We start from the raw sequence: 17874 nt of genomic DNA on the forward strand, positions 1-17874 counted from the left end.
CAATCAGCCAGGGGGCAAATCAAGCCCCCTACTGGATTTAGAAAACATAGCTGGAAGTGTAGACCTTTACTAGACAGAAAGTTGAAGAGGTCAGTTTACTGATGGAAGACGATTTTTCATCTCATCTCCTGGCACATTCTTTCTTGCCCACTGAAACTTAGATCCTTCTCAGTTTTTTTTAAATGGGAAAGTGCCATTTTTATTTATCCTAATTGAATTTTAAATGTCCTTTTGACACAAAAATGTATATAAATAACACAGCTACTCCACCTTTTTTCAACTGGACAACAAGTGTCAAAACCCTGTGGATGTATAGGGTAAAACAAGATTGGTCAGGAAAAGAGAATTGTTCCTATAACTGGTAATCTAACACAATATCCTATTGCCATTTTTGAGAAGGTCCATTTTCAGTTTATTCAAGTTTTTTATGGTTTTTAATCCTTCTTGATAAAAAAAATCACTTTCATAATTTGTGTGTGCTCATCTTCATCAAAAGGCTCATTCTCTGGGTCAGAATCAGTGGTGTCAGGATACTGTAATGATCAGGTTCATTGTCACTAACATCTGGCATTACAGAAGTTGAACTGCTGGTCTCTCAATCTGATGGCTCCTCTACTTGTGAAGTACAGCTTCACTTTAAAATTTGGAGAAAAAATCAGTTTGCCTTATCTGTATTTGCTTTGTTAAGATCATTTTTGGTTAAAGTAAGTACTAGATATTCTTTATCATTAACTGCACGCTCCATACTGCAAATACTATCAATTTCTTGATCACATAGACTTCCATTTTCTACTTTTTCAGAAGTTTTCTCTGGTCCTGGTATGAAGAACATATTTACCCAAAAGTGACATCAAAGTAGAGTTCTTCTACAGACAGAACAAGATGCTAAAGAAGGACAAAATATTTCACTTTTGGGTAAATACCTTCTCAGTTTTTGTGAACTAGTTACAGAACTTTTCATGTGGAACTTTTCAGCAAGGTAGAGCGCCCTCTTGTGGGAATGTCTAGTAGTCATCAAGGTACTGCTGCCCATCTGAATTTGAGTCCACATTTCCCAGCAGTGCCAAGCTGAACACTTTTCTCACTGCTTTATTTTTGTTCTACTCAGCTTCGTGAATTTTACAGCCTTAGGTAAATGGAAAGGGGTATGATAAGGTAGTCACTAGTGGCATAAAACTGTATTTTTCTAAACAATAATGATTTCTTTTTATTTTCAAATTTTGTAGAGGTAGGAAATGGGGGACTGTAGTATCTTTCCAGAGTAAGCCAGAATAATGGTTTCAGACTAAAGAAAATACTAGGCATATTTAGCTCCACTTACAAAGGAAACATTTATTTGGATTATCAAATGCCCCATTGGGGAAATAGAGCCCTTTCCAGGACGGTAACCGGTCCTCAAGATGATTGTAAACTGCATGGACTGTAAAAATGTACTAAAAAAAGAAAGAAAAGAAAAAAGAAACAGTCACTTTCGTGTGTTCCCTAAAATCCGGATTTATCTGCATGGATTATTTGGTGTTGTGAAAGGAATCCTTCTGTCCTCTGTATTTCCTTCACGGGTGCAGGTCCATTTAGAAATGTGCGCAGACTCCGGTTCAATTTTTACACATCATTATTTTAAAAAGCCTTTTTTTCTAGACAAATTGCATCTAAATGTAACAAAATAGTTGAAATTTCTTCAGAGAAGCATAAAAAACTGCTTAAAAAAAAAAAGAAGGACTGGTAGAGTTAGAATATCACCATTTCGAAACTTTGGTTCATTAATCCATCAGTGTAGTGATGATCATCGCTAACTGCAGACATTTTAAAAGGAAAGCAGCGGCGTTCCCTGATGGAGGTTTTATTTACCACCGTACTTACGAAGTAGCTTTGCCAAAGAAATTGAACTTGAGTCTTCAAAAATTCTGAAGAGTTTAAAGAAGTCTTTAGATCAAGCAACAAACACATTGGAAGACTGCTGCTTCAAGGAGCCTGGTTCCTGTCAATGTAAATGGGGTAAGGCTGGGGTTGTAGCTTAGTGGGAAAGCTTGCCTAACATTGTGAGGCCCACTCTAGGAACCAGAGATGCTTGGTTTCAGAGTGGACCATTTTTTAAACAATAGTGATTAAACTTTTTTAATCAACAGGCTAAGACAAATGTATCTCTTTTTAAAGATAAAATACACCATGAATTCATACTGATTTTTCCTACTCAGAACTCAGCACTATAGGATTTTTAATTAATCTTATCCTTAATTAAGGATATATATATATATATATATGTATTATCCTTTCTCCTGTAACAAAGATACTAGTTCTTTACAATACTAACATTAACATTTATTTTCAATGTCGTATTAACAAGGCTACTACCACCAAGACCATTACCAATAATTGCTTAAAACAGTCCAAGACCTTTTTTTTTTGCAGTTTTACTTTTTGTGTGTGTTTGAGGCTTATCTCTATGGATATACAGTAATTGATGGTTTGGTTTGAAGCTTTTTTGGAATTGTGTCTCTTTGAGATTATGCTACCAATTATATCACTTTGATCCATATGTAACATTTTACATTGGATTTTTAGGAACTGCTTTTTTATAAATTTAATTGTTTTATAATGATGTGAAATATTTTTAAAGTCAAACATAAAATAACATATATTCTGAGCAGTCTAGCATCTATCCCTGTCTATTCTATCCTATCCCATTCCTTCCCCTATAAATAACATTATTTTAAAAATCAGTTTTTTACTAAATGTTAAACCAGAAACAAGCTGCTGGAAGAAAGATTGGTAAAATTTTTGAAGTCATCAGCAAAGGCAAGGACTTTCTGAACAGAAGCCCAGTTGCCCAGGAAATAGGTCTAGAATCATCAAATGGGATAAATTAAAAAGCTTCTGCACAGCAAAAGAAACAACCAATAGTGTAAAAAGACAATCTACAGAATGGAAAATTTTTTTGCCAGTGATTTCTCAGGCAGAGACTAATATCTAGACTATACAGAGAACTAAAAAACAAATTGACACCCCAAATAAAAGACCCAATCAAAAAACAGGCATGCAAAATGAACAGACACTTCACAGAAGAAATACAAATGGTCAATAAATATATGAAGAAATGATCAACATCATTGACCATTAGAGAAATACAAATTAAAACAACACTGAGATTCCATTTTATCCCAGAAAAAATGGCCATCATCAAGAAATCAAATAATAACAAATGCTGGAGAGACTGCAGGGAAGGAGGAACCCTTCTACACTGTTGGTGGGCAAGTAAACTAGTATAAACACTATGGAAATCAATACAGAGATTCCTCAAAAAACTAAAACTAGAAATTCTATTTGACCTAATTCTCCTTCTAGGCATCTTCCTGAGTTAAAGACATTATATTAGAGATACATGCATACTCATGTTTATAGCAGCACAATTCATAATAGCTAAATTTTGGCAATGACCCATAGGTCCATTAATAGGTGAATGGATAAAGAAAATGTGGTATTTAAACACCACAGAGAACTACTCTGCTATAAAGGATAGATGAATCATTTGTAGGAAAATGGATGCTCTTTGAGTCCATAACGTTAAGAGAAAAAAATCAAACACACAAGCTTAAATATTGCATTGATTCTCTTATGTGGGAAACCCAGAGTAAAAATAAAGAGCAAAATAAAACATAGCTAATAGGAAGTAGCGAGATAGATCATTCTCAGAGGGGAAGGGGCTCAAAAGATGGAGGGAGGAGAGAAGGGATAAGGGATGAGTATTTACATGTACCAACTGCACAATACATATACTGCAAGTACATGTACTGCAAACACATACATGTGCCCCCAAAGTGGGGAGGGGATCAAGAAAGGGGTGAAGTGGGGAAAGAAAGGAATTAAGATGTGTTAGGCATGTGTACGTACCAATTCTACACAAAAAATGTAAACGTACTACACACAGATACTAATAAACTAAATTTTAAAAATCATTTCCTTTATTTTAAAATTTAAGCAAGTATGTATATATATTCAGTATTATCACTATCTTTTTGGGATAAAAGATAGCATGCTACACACCCTTCTCTCCGCCTTAGTTTTTTTCCACTTAATGGTATATTCTGGAGATCACCCCACAGCTGTAGATTTCTTCTTCATTACTTTTTACAATTACCATAACATTTCACTGCTTTCTTATATAATTTATATAACCAATCCTCTATTGAGTAGTTGGTGGAGGTAATTTTCAGTATTTTGCTAATAAAAACCGTGCTGCAGTGAATAGTCATGCACACCTTTTTATATTTTTATCTCCGTACCTTTCGGAAACTCTTCCAAGTGGGACTGCTGGATCAAAGAATACACACACCCATGTGATCCTGCCAGATGTTAAGCTACTTTTTTACTTCCGCTGCACAGACTGAGCGACGGACTTGAGACAGCTGCTCAAGGTCACTACCAGTCCATAAGGCTGGGAGTTAACCTCGGATGTAACTATCTCCATAGACTCTCAAGGCCCCGGAGAGGGGACTTCCAAAGTGGGAGAGACAAGTAAGGTTCTGCATCTGGACACGACATTCATTGAAACACAAACCCTCCTGCTTCGAGCTCCCAGTACACAAGCTCTTCTTCCTTACCAAAACCTCCAAGTTTCTGACCTCTTACTCTTTCTCGTCACTATCCTCCTCATCTCACTACTCCCATCACCAACCCACCCTCCCCCTTTTGTATACTGGGCCAATAAAAAACGAGGTAGAGATTATTCATTCTAATCATTGGTACATTTTAGGTATACAATATAATGACATTCATCATTGGAAATTTGCACCTTTACATAGTCTCTCTTGGTTCTTATTTTTCACCCTTGCCCAGCCCTCCCTTCAACCCCTCCAGTCCTCCCTATTTACAAAGATTTTGTTCCTATTTTTCCATTTTCTCATATTAATCCCATTCCCTTCTATCCTTTCCCCTAGCCCTCCCACTTCCTTCCCCTTTGCCCCCTTTTTTCCTATTTCACATTATCTATTATACATTTAGTCCTTATTTACACTTTCAGTTTCTCACACCAGAGAAACTATTCGGTATTTACACATGTGTGTCCTATTTATTAGAATGAATAATCGATAATGTAAAATAGGAAGAAAAGGTCCAAAGGGGTAGGGGTAGTGGGAGGGGCAGGGGAAAGGAAAGAAGGGAAAGGAAAAATGATGAGAAATGGAAAAAATGGAAATAAAGTCTTTGTAAATAGGGAAGGGTGGAGGGCGTGAAGGGAGGGCTAGGAAAGGGGAAAAAATAAGAACCAAGATGCATTATGTAAAGGTACAATTTACAATGAGAAATGTAATTGTGTTGTATACCTACAATGTACCAATAAAAGAATTTAATACAAAAAAATAAAAGAAACATTCTGCTATCTAAAACAAAAAAAAGCCGAGGTAGAGAGCTCTGCGCATGCTCAAACCCTGCTTGCCTTTGGAGGCGTTTGTGACTGTGGAGGCGAGAATCAGGATGTGACGTCATAACCTCGCGCGACTCCCAGGCGTCCTCCAAAGGTCACTTTACCGAGCGGGGGCGCGCCTAAGTGAGAGGACCCTGGTTCGGGGACGCGCTGCGTCCTTTTGCCCGACTCTCAGCGGCGAAATGACCGGGTACACGCCGGATGAAAAACTGCGACTGCAGCAGCTGCGGGAGTTGAGAAGGAGATGGCTGAAGGACCAGGAGCTGAGTCTTCGGGAGCCTGTGCTGCCCCCCAGGAAGATGTGGCCTTTGGAGGAATTCTGGGATAGATTTTTGCTGGACGGGGCCCTTTGGAAGAACGCGGTGAGTGAGGGAGCCACCATCTCCGTACACACACCTTTCCGCGGCCCCCAGCCAGGCCACTGGATGTCCGCCCATTGCAGCCTCTGCAAGGACTGACATTCTGAGCCCGCGAGTCCACGTAGTTCCCGAGGGAGAATCAGATTCAGAGAAACTTAGGTTTAGCGAGGGCTCTGCCTTGTCCCGAGAGTCCTGATGAGGGATCAGAAGTCCAGGAGCACGTACGGCTTTGGAGGAATCATGCCCTTTTGCTGTCAACTGTAGAGACGGGCGAATCTGAGTTTTTATAGGATGCTGCACGTGTGGTTCTTTTGACTTGAGAAATCTCAGAACAACAGCCAAGGATTCACTAGAGTTAAAATTCTGTGATTTTAGTTTTAGTATTTGAGTACAGTAGTCTGTCTTTTAAGGTTGAAGTTATACGCTGCACCCACGTCCCAGAGGAGCCCCTGGCTGATAGTGCAACCCATATTGTGGAATAAAAAGATAAGGTACTGTTGGTATGCTTAGGGAGTCATATTCAAAAGCTACCATTCTAAACCACCACTATTTACTTTTAACAGTTATTATTTAAGAAAAAAACATTTTGGGAAGAACTTTTAGAAAATCACTCATTTAAAGTTTTTATTTTCAGGATTGTGGATATTTCTTTGAAGTCTGTTAATAACATCAGTTAGGAATGTGAACACTATCAGAATTGCTTTAAGTTGCCTACAATAGTGGCTTATAAAAATAGCAATAATACTAATAAGGAGCATTGGGTACTCATTATGTATGTGCCTGACCCTCTGCTAAAGGTTTTATATGTATTACTTTCATTTACTCCTATATTGTATAAAATGTTTTAAGCCTCATTTTAAATGTGAGGAAACTGAGACCTACACCAATTCAGTGATTTACTCATGGAGGCAGAGGTACAAATTGAAGGAGTTCATGTTGAAAACCACATTTATCTACTCTTACTGTGCTACAGAGTCCAGTGCAACAGAATTGGTGTAAATTTTCCTGAGAAATTTATGGTGGTAAAATTCAACTCTTTAATTCAAGCCTATCCCAACTTATCCTTGATATTACCTGTTGATTTTGACAGTCACTTGTTGAAAGTTGACCTCTCACCCACTGGTCAGGAAGAAATATAAGGAAGTAAATGTCTTTTGTTGAATTCCGTCTTACTTTGAATTTTTTTTCTGTAATTATATGTGTAGTAGTACTTAGACTGTAGATCGACTTTTTCCTGAAAGTATAAGTGTGTTTCAGTCAAATTGGCTGCTATGGAAAAATTCTATTTTTATTTCTCCTTTGTCTTTCTCTTTTAAAAATAGTGTGTCAGAAGGTATCTCAGAATGAGTTTGGAACACCCCTAAGTATGTAAAACATTCTTTTTGCAGTATTGAGGCACTCCAAGTTACCTGGCTAACACCTATTGTAGTTCCCCCCAAATAAGACCTAACAGGAAAATAACCCCTATCCTGATTCTTTTCAGGATGCTTGTAATATAATCATTACCCAAAAAATATGACCCAGTTAAGATTGTCAGCCAGACAGATGCCTTTAGTAGTACTATATATGTTGCAACAAAAGACATATTGAAATATATAATAATATTACTATATACTCAAATATAGATTAATATTATCAACATTAATATTTTAAATACATGATAATATAAATTATAATTAAGTATTTGTAACTATCGAAGTGGGCGCCTTTGGGTGAGAGGTAAACACCTATGTAAACAGGTAGTGCAAGACTTACTGCCAGATGACCAGTCAGAGTACGGACACAAGGCGCGAATAACGTGCACTTGATAACGAACACATGTGGTTGTGTCTAATATGAATCTTTATAATTCAATACATCATATGTTGTAATAGATGTACTTAACACACGCATGTGAAATGAAATGTTTCCTGAATTTTGGTGCCTTCAGTTTTTTGTCGAATTTGTGTGTACCATCATTTATGCTGCCACTCCTGTCTCGTAAATCTTCAGTTAACAGTTGATTTAATTGAAATGTCATGAGGCCTTGCCTGAAAGAAGTTATGACTTGGGTGAAGAATTCGTGGGATAGAATCACTTGTCACCTGCTGTGTTGCCAATGCATATGAACAGGCTACATGGACAAGAAGCGCTCATTTAAGAAGAGCTCTATTTATGGACATGAGAGATTGGGGCCAGTGGTTCTACAGGAAATGGAGATACAAGAAATTCAGGCTGGAATGGGGAGTTTGGAGAGTTAAAATGTTACAGAAGAAGAAGACAAGATTGTATTTTAGTAAATGTAGATTTGTGTACGTGAAAAAAAATAAGGTCTATTGCATGTTTTGGAGCAAAAATTTAAAATAAGACCAGGCCTATTTTTTTTGAAAATATGGTGGAGTAATGCAAGTGATATTGATTGTGGATACCAAAACTGATAAATTAGGGAGATGACTTTACCTGAAAAATTTTGTGGGTTTGCTTAGGTTAAATTCATTAAAACTATTCTTATAATATATATCTTTTCCCCCTTTTATTACTAGTGCCTACTAATTTTCTCCCTTTTTTCTTTTCCCCACTTTATAATTGGTGCCTTTTCCCCCTTGTTTTATCTTTTCCCCCCTTTTATTAGTGGCTACTAATTTTACAAAATATTGGGTCTCAGTGTATATGTTTGATTGTATGCACCCCCCCCCATTACTCTCCCTTACACCGTCTTTTCTCCTGTCAATTCCTTTCCTCTCATCTAATAATAGTCTCTCTTCTGCTTTCATGTCATTGTTTTTAAATTCTACATATTGGAGAGAACATGTGATATTTGTCTTTTTGAGTCTAATTTATTTCATTCACTCAACGTGATGATCTCCAGATTCATCTGTTTTCCTACAAATGACAAAATTTCATTCTTTACAGTTTTCTTTTGTTGTTTTGTTTATTTCTGTTTTTTATTTTTTGTTGTTTATTTTGTTTTGTAGCTCAGGCTGGCCTCGAACTCATGGCAATCCTTCTGCCTCAGCCTCTCAAGTGCTGGGGCTACAGGCATGTACTACCACTTCCCAGCCATTCTTTATGATTAATACTCCATTGTATATGGTACCATTTTCTTTATACATTTATCTGTTTTGGGACCACCTGGGTTGGTTCCATATCTTGGCTCTTGTGCATTGTACATTGACCTCAATGTAGGTATGTAGTATCCTTACAGTATGCTGACTTTAATGTTTTTGGTGTATACCAATGAGTAGTATAGCTGAGTAGCTCTATGTTTAATTTTTTGAGGAACATCCATGTATCCGTAGTTGCTGTACTAATTTACATTCCTATCAGCAATGTAGAAGTGTTCCTCCCCATCCCCACTTCCTGCTAGTATTTATTATTTTTTGTATTCTTCACCATAGCCTGATTGGGGTGAAATGGAGTCTCACTATAGTTTTGACTTGCACTTCCCTAAAGGTTGAATATGCTGAATGTTTTTCATACATTTATTGGCCATTTGTACTTCTTTTGAAAAGTGACTTCAATTAATTTGCCCATTTATTGGTTGGGCTCTTTGATTTTTTGCTGTGAAGTATTTTGTGTTTTAAAATATTCAAATATTAATCCTTTGTAAGAAGAGTAGCTGGCAAAGATTTTTCTCCCATTCTGTAAGCTATCTGTTCACTTTGCTAGTTATTTCTGTTTCTGTGCAGAAACTTTTTAATTTGATGTCCTATTTATTGATTTTTGCTATTATTTACTGAGCTATTGGAGTGATATTCAGGAAGTCTTTGCCTGTGCTATGGCTTCAAATGTTTTCCCAATATTTTCTTTTCACAGTTTAAAAGTTTAAGGCCATATACTTAGGTCTTTGATCTACTTTGAATTGGTTTTTGTTCAGGATGAGAGAGAGGGATCTAGTTTCAAATCTTCTGCAAGTGGATGGATATCCAGTTTTCCCAGCACCATTTGTTAAAGAGTCTGTACTCTTATTTTCTCCAGTGTATATTTTTGGCTCCTTTGTCCACAGTCAGCTGGCTGTAATTACATGGGTTTGTATCTGTGTCCTTTATTCTGTTTTATTGGTCTGTGTGTCTGTTTTTGTGCCAGTACTAGGCTGTTCTGTTTTGTGGATTAGTTTGCAATCAAATGATACCTCTAGCCATGTTCTTTTTGGTTAGGATTTCTTTGGCTATTTTGAGTTCCTATGAATTTTAGGAGCCATGTTTTATCTTAACAAATGTACAATAAGGGTACATACTTTAGAAATCTTTGTGGAAAAAAATTATCTAAATGCTATACTAAAATGCTTCTTATCTTAACTCTTTATTTGCCCTGGACTCTATATACAGTATCACAAAACAGGCCCTACATTTAGTAAAAATACTCAAGTGGGTGAAGTTAGCTACAGAGTATAAAAAAGTACGTTCTTTTTAGAAATTTGGAGAATAATCATGATAAACATAAAAAATGAGATAGCTGTTTAATTTGTGTATATGTTTTTCTCTCAGATCTTTAAGGTATACCGGCACAGTATCTTTGCTTTTACTCATGTACTTATACCTGCTTGGATTGTTCATTATTATATCAAGTATCATGTGACTGTAAGTATTTTTTGAAGTATATTTTCAGAATTTATTTTTCTGTTTTGCAAAATAATTTCTTAGTGAGCATGCCATATTCTTTGTGCAGAAAACCTGCACTTAATAACTTACTGCTGATTTGGAAGTACTTTGAATACTTTTAGGTAAGAGGTTTAGTGAAACTTAGTTTTTTAAATAACTCTTTATACTAGTTTACAACTTGAAATGCATTTCCTTGTAGAAGTAGTATTTAAATGATAAGAATGTAGATGAGCTAATACTAGTGTAAACATAGGGTCTTGAATAGGAGGGGAAAATATACTAAGTTCTGTCTCCTTTTTTTTGAGCATAGGTATGGTATAAAATTCAAAATAGGGCTGGGGATTTAGCTCAGTGGTTCCACTCCCAGCCTCACAAGCAGAAGGACCCGAGTTCGATCCCCAGTACTAAAAAAAAATTCAAAATAGACAAATGTTATCTTTGTCATCATTCCATTTCCCTTTTCTTTGTTTTTATCCAATTTTTCACAATTTTCTTTCTTTAGAATCCAGGATATATATAAAAAAATGAATTTTCCACTGAAGGATCTTGCGTGGGCTGATTGAATAGAGCCAATTGCCATATTTTAAAGACTAGGGATAGCAGAGTCTGTTGTGTGGTGCTGAATCCCACACAGAGTGAGGAGGGCATGCACATGTTTCTAGAATGGTATGGAAGGGGGAGTATTGAGGCTACCCTGTGTGGACTGTTAGTACACGGAGTGAAAAGGGCATTCCTATCCTCAGTGAGGGATAGGAGTGTTAGATACTGATTGGATTTCGGGGGGAGGAAGGTGAGCAGTCATTCAGCACTTCTTTACTTTCTAGCTCAATGATATTTTCTAACCTCAGTTTTACTTTTCCTGCCTCAGTCTTGAATCAGCCCTTGTCCTAAGGAGGGGAGTAGCAATGGCAGCAGTCTGCTGTAAGATGTTGGAATCTGAGCAGAGGGAGAGGGACACCTGGGGAAAGGTGGTATGGGAGAATGCTGGAGGTGGAAACCCAGAATAAGATGTAAGAACCTAAATAGATGAGGTTATACATATTGGGGTGTGGTGGTGGTGACAGGAAATCTGTTATGTATAGAGGGAGACTGATTCAAATAAGTACATATATTGATAACAAGATCCAAGATTTTCACCCTTTGAAAAGGGAGCTACATATATGTGCTAGAATGGAATTGGAAATATTGATGTGAATTTGTCTTTTACTATATATTCATAGACAGTTATAGAAATACAGATATTAAAGGGGTATATGTGTATTTGTGTGCATTTGTATATATGTGTTCTCTAGCTATGTCCACTGTGAAAGCCTGAAGAAACAGTGCTACCTCTTTGTTATTAGAACACCTAGCAACCAGGTCTTATTTTATAAATAAATTTCTCCTCCAAAAGGACAAAAAGGTTTTTGAAGAAAAGGCTGATTCCAGGGCTGTGCTGAGGAAAGTACAAAATGAGCTTAGAACATAGTATTGAACTAGAAAATAAAAGAATGCTCAAAGAATGATAGGAATATATGAAAAGGACATAGGATCAGGTTGAAAGGACTCTCATTGTGGCAATTTGAGCATCAAATAAATAATAGCCAGGCATAGTGGTGTATACGTATAGCCTATAATCCCAGCATTCAGAAGGCTGAGGTAGAAGGATCTCCAGTTCAAGGCAATAAATAAATGAAAGAGGTGAAATTTGACTAAATAAATAAAATTAAAACTGGATTATATTGATACAAATAAATGAATAAATGGGTAGGAGAGAATGCTTTTTTATATGCTAAATAATAAAGCAAGGAATGATGGAAAAGTCACCAGTGGAGAATCATCATAGTAATATTTAATTCAGCCAAGGAGCATCAAAAGATGCTAAAATTACTCTTAAAATACCTGTTGCAAAGAAAAAAAGAATAACTTTGTAGTGGAGAAACCTAGCAGGCAAGACCTCTCACTAATGGGAGAAACTGAAATTATATGGTACTTGAAAGGATGCAATAAGAAAACAGCATTAATTTTGTGATATTACTGCTAAAACTGCATAAGCTGAATTCAGTCATGAGGAAACAAACCCAAATTGAGGGACTATTCTGCATTGTTGGTTTGTTATCTTCCAAAATATTAAGATCATGAAAGTTAAAGGATGTCTAAATTGTTCCAGATAGAAGAATACTGAAGAGATGTGCCAATTAAATGTAATTTTTGAATGCTGGAAATATAGCTCAGTAGAGTGCTTGCCTAGCGTACAAGGCCTAGATTCCATCCCCAGAACTGCTGCCCTCCAAGTGTTTTGCTAATGCAATTTTTGAATAATGAGCATAATCAAAAGAATAAAGATGGTGTTGGCAGTGAAAATTTTAAAGATCCCATATAGTCAGTGGAGAACAAGTCTTATAAGTTGTGTCTAAACAATTACTGAGACACTTGGTGAAATTGCAGGGATTCCTTAGGTCAGATAGAGGTAGTAATGTGTCAATGTTTATTTCCTGATCGTGGTGGTTATAATTATTTTAAAAATCTTGTCTCAGTAGTAATATATAATAGTTAACCAGTCAACAATTTACTATAAAGTGATTCAAGAAAAAAAATGTTATCATTTTTATAACTTTTTATTTAAAATTATTTTAAAATAAAAGCTAGCGCCTGCCTAACAAGTTTTAGATAATTCAGTTGAGGTTACTTTTTGTTAGCTTGTTGAAAGGAACATGAAATAAATAATCAAAATTGTTTATAGTTCTCAGAAAATTCCTTCTAACAGTGACATGTTCTTCAATGATTGATAGGCTCTTTAAAATTCTAATTTCTGACATCATCTTAGTTCTCTTCACTAAGGAAATTATGTCCCTCAATCGATAAAAATGGAGTGCCTGGTATATCCTCTTTCTTTACTGCTATAGAAAAAAAATACAAAAATAAAGTTTTGATTTCAAGGAATGTATATAATATTATGGTAGATATGAACTACTATAGAAAAAATATACAAAAGTAAATTTCTTGACTTCAAGGAATATATATAATGTTGGATGACAGATATGAGTTGAATAACAATATCCTGGAGAAATGTTATTCCAATCAGAAGGAGAGATATGGAGTCAGTAATGAGCATGGCCATATGTACCCAAGAGTGAGGAGATGAGTAGAATAGAAGACTCTGTTGACTCAGCCTGGGACCGGTTTGTGGAATGTCCTGAAAACTAGGCAGAAGAGGTTGAGCTATAAGTGATAGGCAGTAAGCAGCTATCCATTTTAAGTGCGAGAGAGGAAAATGTAGAAAAACATTGATTTGTAGGGTTAACTGAAGGGAGGAAAGTCAGATACCAGGCAGATTAGCTGGTGGCTGTTTGCAGTATAGTAATATTAGTTGATGTGTATCTGCTTAGGATGAAGACATCAGGAATGAAAATGAAAAGTGAAGCCAAAAGACACTTTTAAAGGAAGAAACACAGCTGGGGATGGCGGTGCACCTCTGTCATCCCAGCACTCAAGAGGGTGAGGAAGGAATGCCAGTTTTAGGCCAGCCTGGACTATATATTGAGACCCTATCTCAAACAAAACAAAACAAAAACAAAGGAAGAAACACCTGAAGTTAGCAGTTGATTATAGGCTAAAATCATATCATTAGTAGGACATAGTAGAAATATCTCTAAGGGTCAGACAATGGCTTATATTTCTATTTGACTTAAAAATCTTTTTATGTTCACCAATGTCTAGACCATTTCATATCAATATACATCTGGTTTTTTTAGTATTTTAGCTGTAAGACCCTAGAGAAGAAAAATATTACTTCTTTTCAGAGGGTTTTTTTTTTTTTTAACATCTAAGAATGCTTTTTCTGTTCATGAAGAATTGGGTACAATTTTTATAAGGTAAATTTGTGATCCTAAGAAGCAAATTTTTTTCAACTTAAAATTACAAGTCCAAATCAATTATGCATTTTAATTAGGATCCTAACCCTAATCTCTTAGACCCTCTAGCTACAATATAAGCCACAGCTATAAGATAGCCACAGTATCATACATTACAAACACTAATCTACAGAATACATGGGTTATGCCAGTGTTTTCAGAACTTTTAAATGTTGATATTTTTCTATTTATATTCTGGGTTTAACTTACTTTATCATTGATATTTCACTAAAATTTTCCAGGAGAGGCAGATTTACAAGCTGCAGTTAATAATACATTAATAGGACTGTTTATCTGAGGGATTCACACTTTCAGGTGTATCTTTAGCCACAGTTGAGATCCCAAGGCCACTCACATATTTTTTTTTTTTTTTTAATTTGGGTAGGTAGGATCTGCCCCTTTAATAAGATTGTAGCCAGATTTGGTTCATCTAACTCCTTTGAAGCCACATTGAATTGTAGCCTCTCTGAAGACATTTCAACATCCCCCCCCCCTTTTTGGGATTTAACAGGGAGCACTGAACTACATCCCCAGTCCTTTTTTAATTTTTTGAAACAGGATCTTATTAAGTATCCTAGGCTAGCCGTGAGCTTTGGATCCTCCTGCTTCAGCTTCCAGAGTAGCTGGGATTACAGGCATATGCCACCATACCTGGCCTGACCAGTTCTTAAATAAAAACTCTTTAATGTCCTCACATTGTAGTCTGAGTTTCTCTCATATTCCAGTTCCCTGTATCTTATATCCATGTCTCATATATGTTTTATCCATGTCTCATGCTGTGTTTTATATCATGCCAGTGTTTTAAATATTTTGGTGTGGCGTATTGTGCATATATATATATATATATGCTTTATAAGTACATTTATTCAGCAAATATTTTCCCTTCCTGCATGCATGCCACTGTGTTAAACACAGAGATGCAGCAACAGACAAAGGAGATTTGATCCCTGACTTCATGAAGTGTTTATTCTAGTCTTAGAGACTGACAACAAATTCATAAACAAAGAGGTAACATTATAGGAAGGGATTATATCTCTAGAAAAAAGTTAAGCAGAGTAAAAGACAAGAGAATGACGGGGCTGTATTAATTAGACCTCTCTGAGGAATTACTACTTGAAAAGAAACAAATTAAATTAGATTATGGATCGAGTAGATATCTAGAAGAGCATTTCAGGTAGAGGAATCATTAAGTACAAAGTACAAATATCGTAAGTATAAAGGTACAGACAGGCTTGAGTGGACTAATAGCTTAGGGAGCTGCTGTAGCTACAGTACAGTGAGTGAGGGAGAGAGTGGTACGATATCAGACACGTAGCCAAGGATCAGATCATGTAGGGTCTTAGAGATCACAGCAAAGACTTTTGCCTTTTTCTCTAAGAATTATGAAATTTTGAGTGGAGAAATACACATCTTAAAAGATATGCTAGCCAGGGATTTAGCTCAGTGGTTCCACCACCTGCCTCCCAAGCATAGAAGGTCCAGAGTTCAATCCCCAGTACAAAAAAAAAAAAAAAGATATGCTAATCTGCCTTCATTATGGAGGTCACCAGTGGAAGCAGGGAGCCAAGCAGGTGCTTGTTCTTGTGGCTGTCCAAGTGAAAAAATGATAAAGGATTGGGCAAGAGTGGTCATCCTAGAGGTGGGGAAAAGCAGTTGGAGATAGGGTAGAGTAACAAGGTAGACTCAACAGTCACCTGAGGAGTTGATGGTTTTGGCCTCTGGAATTAGAAAAATGAACGTGCTATTTACTAAGATAGGGAACATGAAGAGAAGCAGTTTGAGGCTGGGAGAAGTTAAGTGTTAGACCTAGTTAAGTTTTAGATACTTATAGCCAATTACAGATGTTGAATAAATAGTTGGATACATGAATCTAGAATTTTGTAAAAGTTTGAAGCTTAAATTAAAATCTGGGTTATGATCTACTTATTTTCAGAAGAAACTCTAAAACCATAATTAACACAATTATCTGTATTGCAGACAAGACCATATGGCATCGTTGAAAGAAAGCCCAGAATATTCCCAGTAAGTCAACTGATTTTTCTTTTTTCATTATAACTGACTTAAGTGATCATTAGACTAAAATATTCCTTCTTAAATGTTAGTTTAGGTGCCTGTTGTCTGTGTTGTTTTAAAAAAAATAAAGGGAGGAAATAGTTTGAGGTAGCAATTACAGTTGAAGATGGGAAATGGAAACATTAATCTTGAGCTTTATTTTATGACTTTGATTATCCAAAAAGTGAGTGGGCAATATCAACAGTTTCTCCCTGGTGCTGTTTCATGTTGATTGAAGGATGGAGGGCATGAGCCTGAGCAGACACACCTGAGGATAGTGATAGCAGCTGTTTCTGTTATTTCTCATTCTGTGGCTTTGTGCCTCATTTTCATGGTATGACCTGAAGTTCTTCATCTGTAAATTTAAAACCCATTAATGTGTGTTTACAATTTTATGCTATGAATATTAGACCCTAATACTAATTTAAAATTAGTTCTTTCAGCATTAAGACTATTCAGTAGTCAGTTGGCATTTTTATTGGCTGTTTGGGATATTATTGTTTAGTACAGAAAAATGCACATTATGTTCTATTTCTAGGCACAGGTAATCAGTGAATTACCATGACTATAAATTCTAAATTATAAAAAAAAACTCTCCAGGTGTGGTGGCTTACACCTCTAATCCCAGCACTTGGGAGACTGAGGCAAAGCAGGATAGTGAGTTTGAGGCTAATCCGGATTATATAGCAAGACCCTGTATCAAAAAAACAGCCATACTCACTGTTGATTCTTGGTTTAATCAAATGACATATTTCACAATAATCCATTATTTATTACAATAAGAATTTTAGGGAGAACCACTGAAATTTGCGAACCATCCCAGTTGGAATTTTGCTTTAGGAAATAACAGGGTATTTCTTTTATTATTTCCTTGTGTGTAACTGATGTGTGTCAGGGGCTAGATAGTCTCACAATAGGCCAGCCTGAACTGCATAGTGAGCCCCCATCTGGAAAGAAAGAAAAAGAGGAGTGGGTGTGGGGGGAAAGAATGTCAGAGTTTAGCTACCTTTTCCATGCAGGTTCTGGCCAACATAGAACACAGGTGAACTACTTACCTATGCAAATTTAAGATTTTTATACTCAATCCTCCTTTGTTTTCCTAGGGTGATACAATTTTGGAGACTGGAGAAGTAATTCCACCAATGAAAGAATTTCCTGATGAACATCACTGAAGATTATTTAAAAATGTCAAAGGCTTTTAAGCCCATGTTTTTTTCCTATATTGTTATATTAACTGAATATATTTCCTGGAAAACTAATAAAGTTTACTCTCAGAAAAGTGTTTTCATATTTCTTCCCAAACACTGTACTTTAGACCTTTTGAATTTGACAATACATAAAAAACAGGAATGCTAAACAAATGATACAAGCAATCACCTTTTTCTAGCCATTCTTGACTTGAAAAATGGGATGTATTAGTCACATGGTAGTAATTTTTTCTAACAGTACATTATTTTGGTGTGAGGGTATGTGACAGTGAAATTTTGCAATAAGCAAATAAAGAGATAAGAATATATTATAATATATTTTAAGAATAAATTCGGCTTTGTTTTTTGTTAAAGCCTTTCTGA

The 17874-nt window shown here is 36.0% G+C and overlaps 1 protein-coding gene across 1 annotated transcript; it reads left to right on the forward strand.

Moving 5' to 3' along the window:
- The first annotated feature begins 5481 nt into the window (after window positions 1-5481).
- On the forward strand, window positions 5482-17582 carry Ndufb6 (NADH:ubiquinone oxidoreductase subunit B6). Its single transcript, XM_004838385.3, has 4 exons — window positions 5482-5781; window positions 10245-10337; window positions 16229-16273; window positions 17407-17582. Exons 1-4 carry the CDS (start codon window positions 5602-5604, stop codon window positions 17473-17475), a joined length of 387 nt encoding a protein of 128 aa, XP_004838442.1. The 5' UTR covers window positions 5482-5601; the 3' UTR covers window positions 17476-17582.
- The last annotated feature ends 292 nt before the right edge of the window (window positions 17583-17874 follow it).

Source organism: Heterocephalus glaber, unplaced genomic scaffold (genome assembly GCF_053883595.1).
Source record: "Heterocephalus glaber isolate CG9 unplaced genomic scaffold, H.glaber_assembly_v1.0 deba00001481, whole genome shotgun sequence".
Lineage (NCBI taxonomy): Eukaryota > Metazoa > Chordata > Mammalia > Rodentia > Bathyergidae > Heterocephalus > Heterocephalus glaber.

Bases quoted from the DNA above. Each gene is read 5' to 3' on its own strand.
- Ndufb6 (XM_004838385.3), top strand. From the start codon at position 5,602: ATGACCGGGTACACGCCGGATGAAAAACTGCGACTGCAGCAGCTGCGG. The intron at 5,782-10,244 runs GTGAGTGAGGGA...TTTTTCTCTCAG, and splicing joins GGGCCCTTTGGAAGAACGCG to ATCTTTAAGGTATACCGGCA. The intron at 10,338-16,228 runs GTAAGTATTTTT...TCTGTATTGCAG, and splicing joins ATATCAAGTATCATGTGACT to ACAAGACCATATGGCATCGT.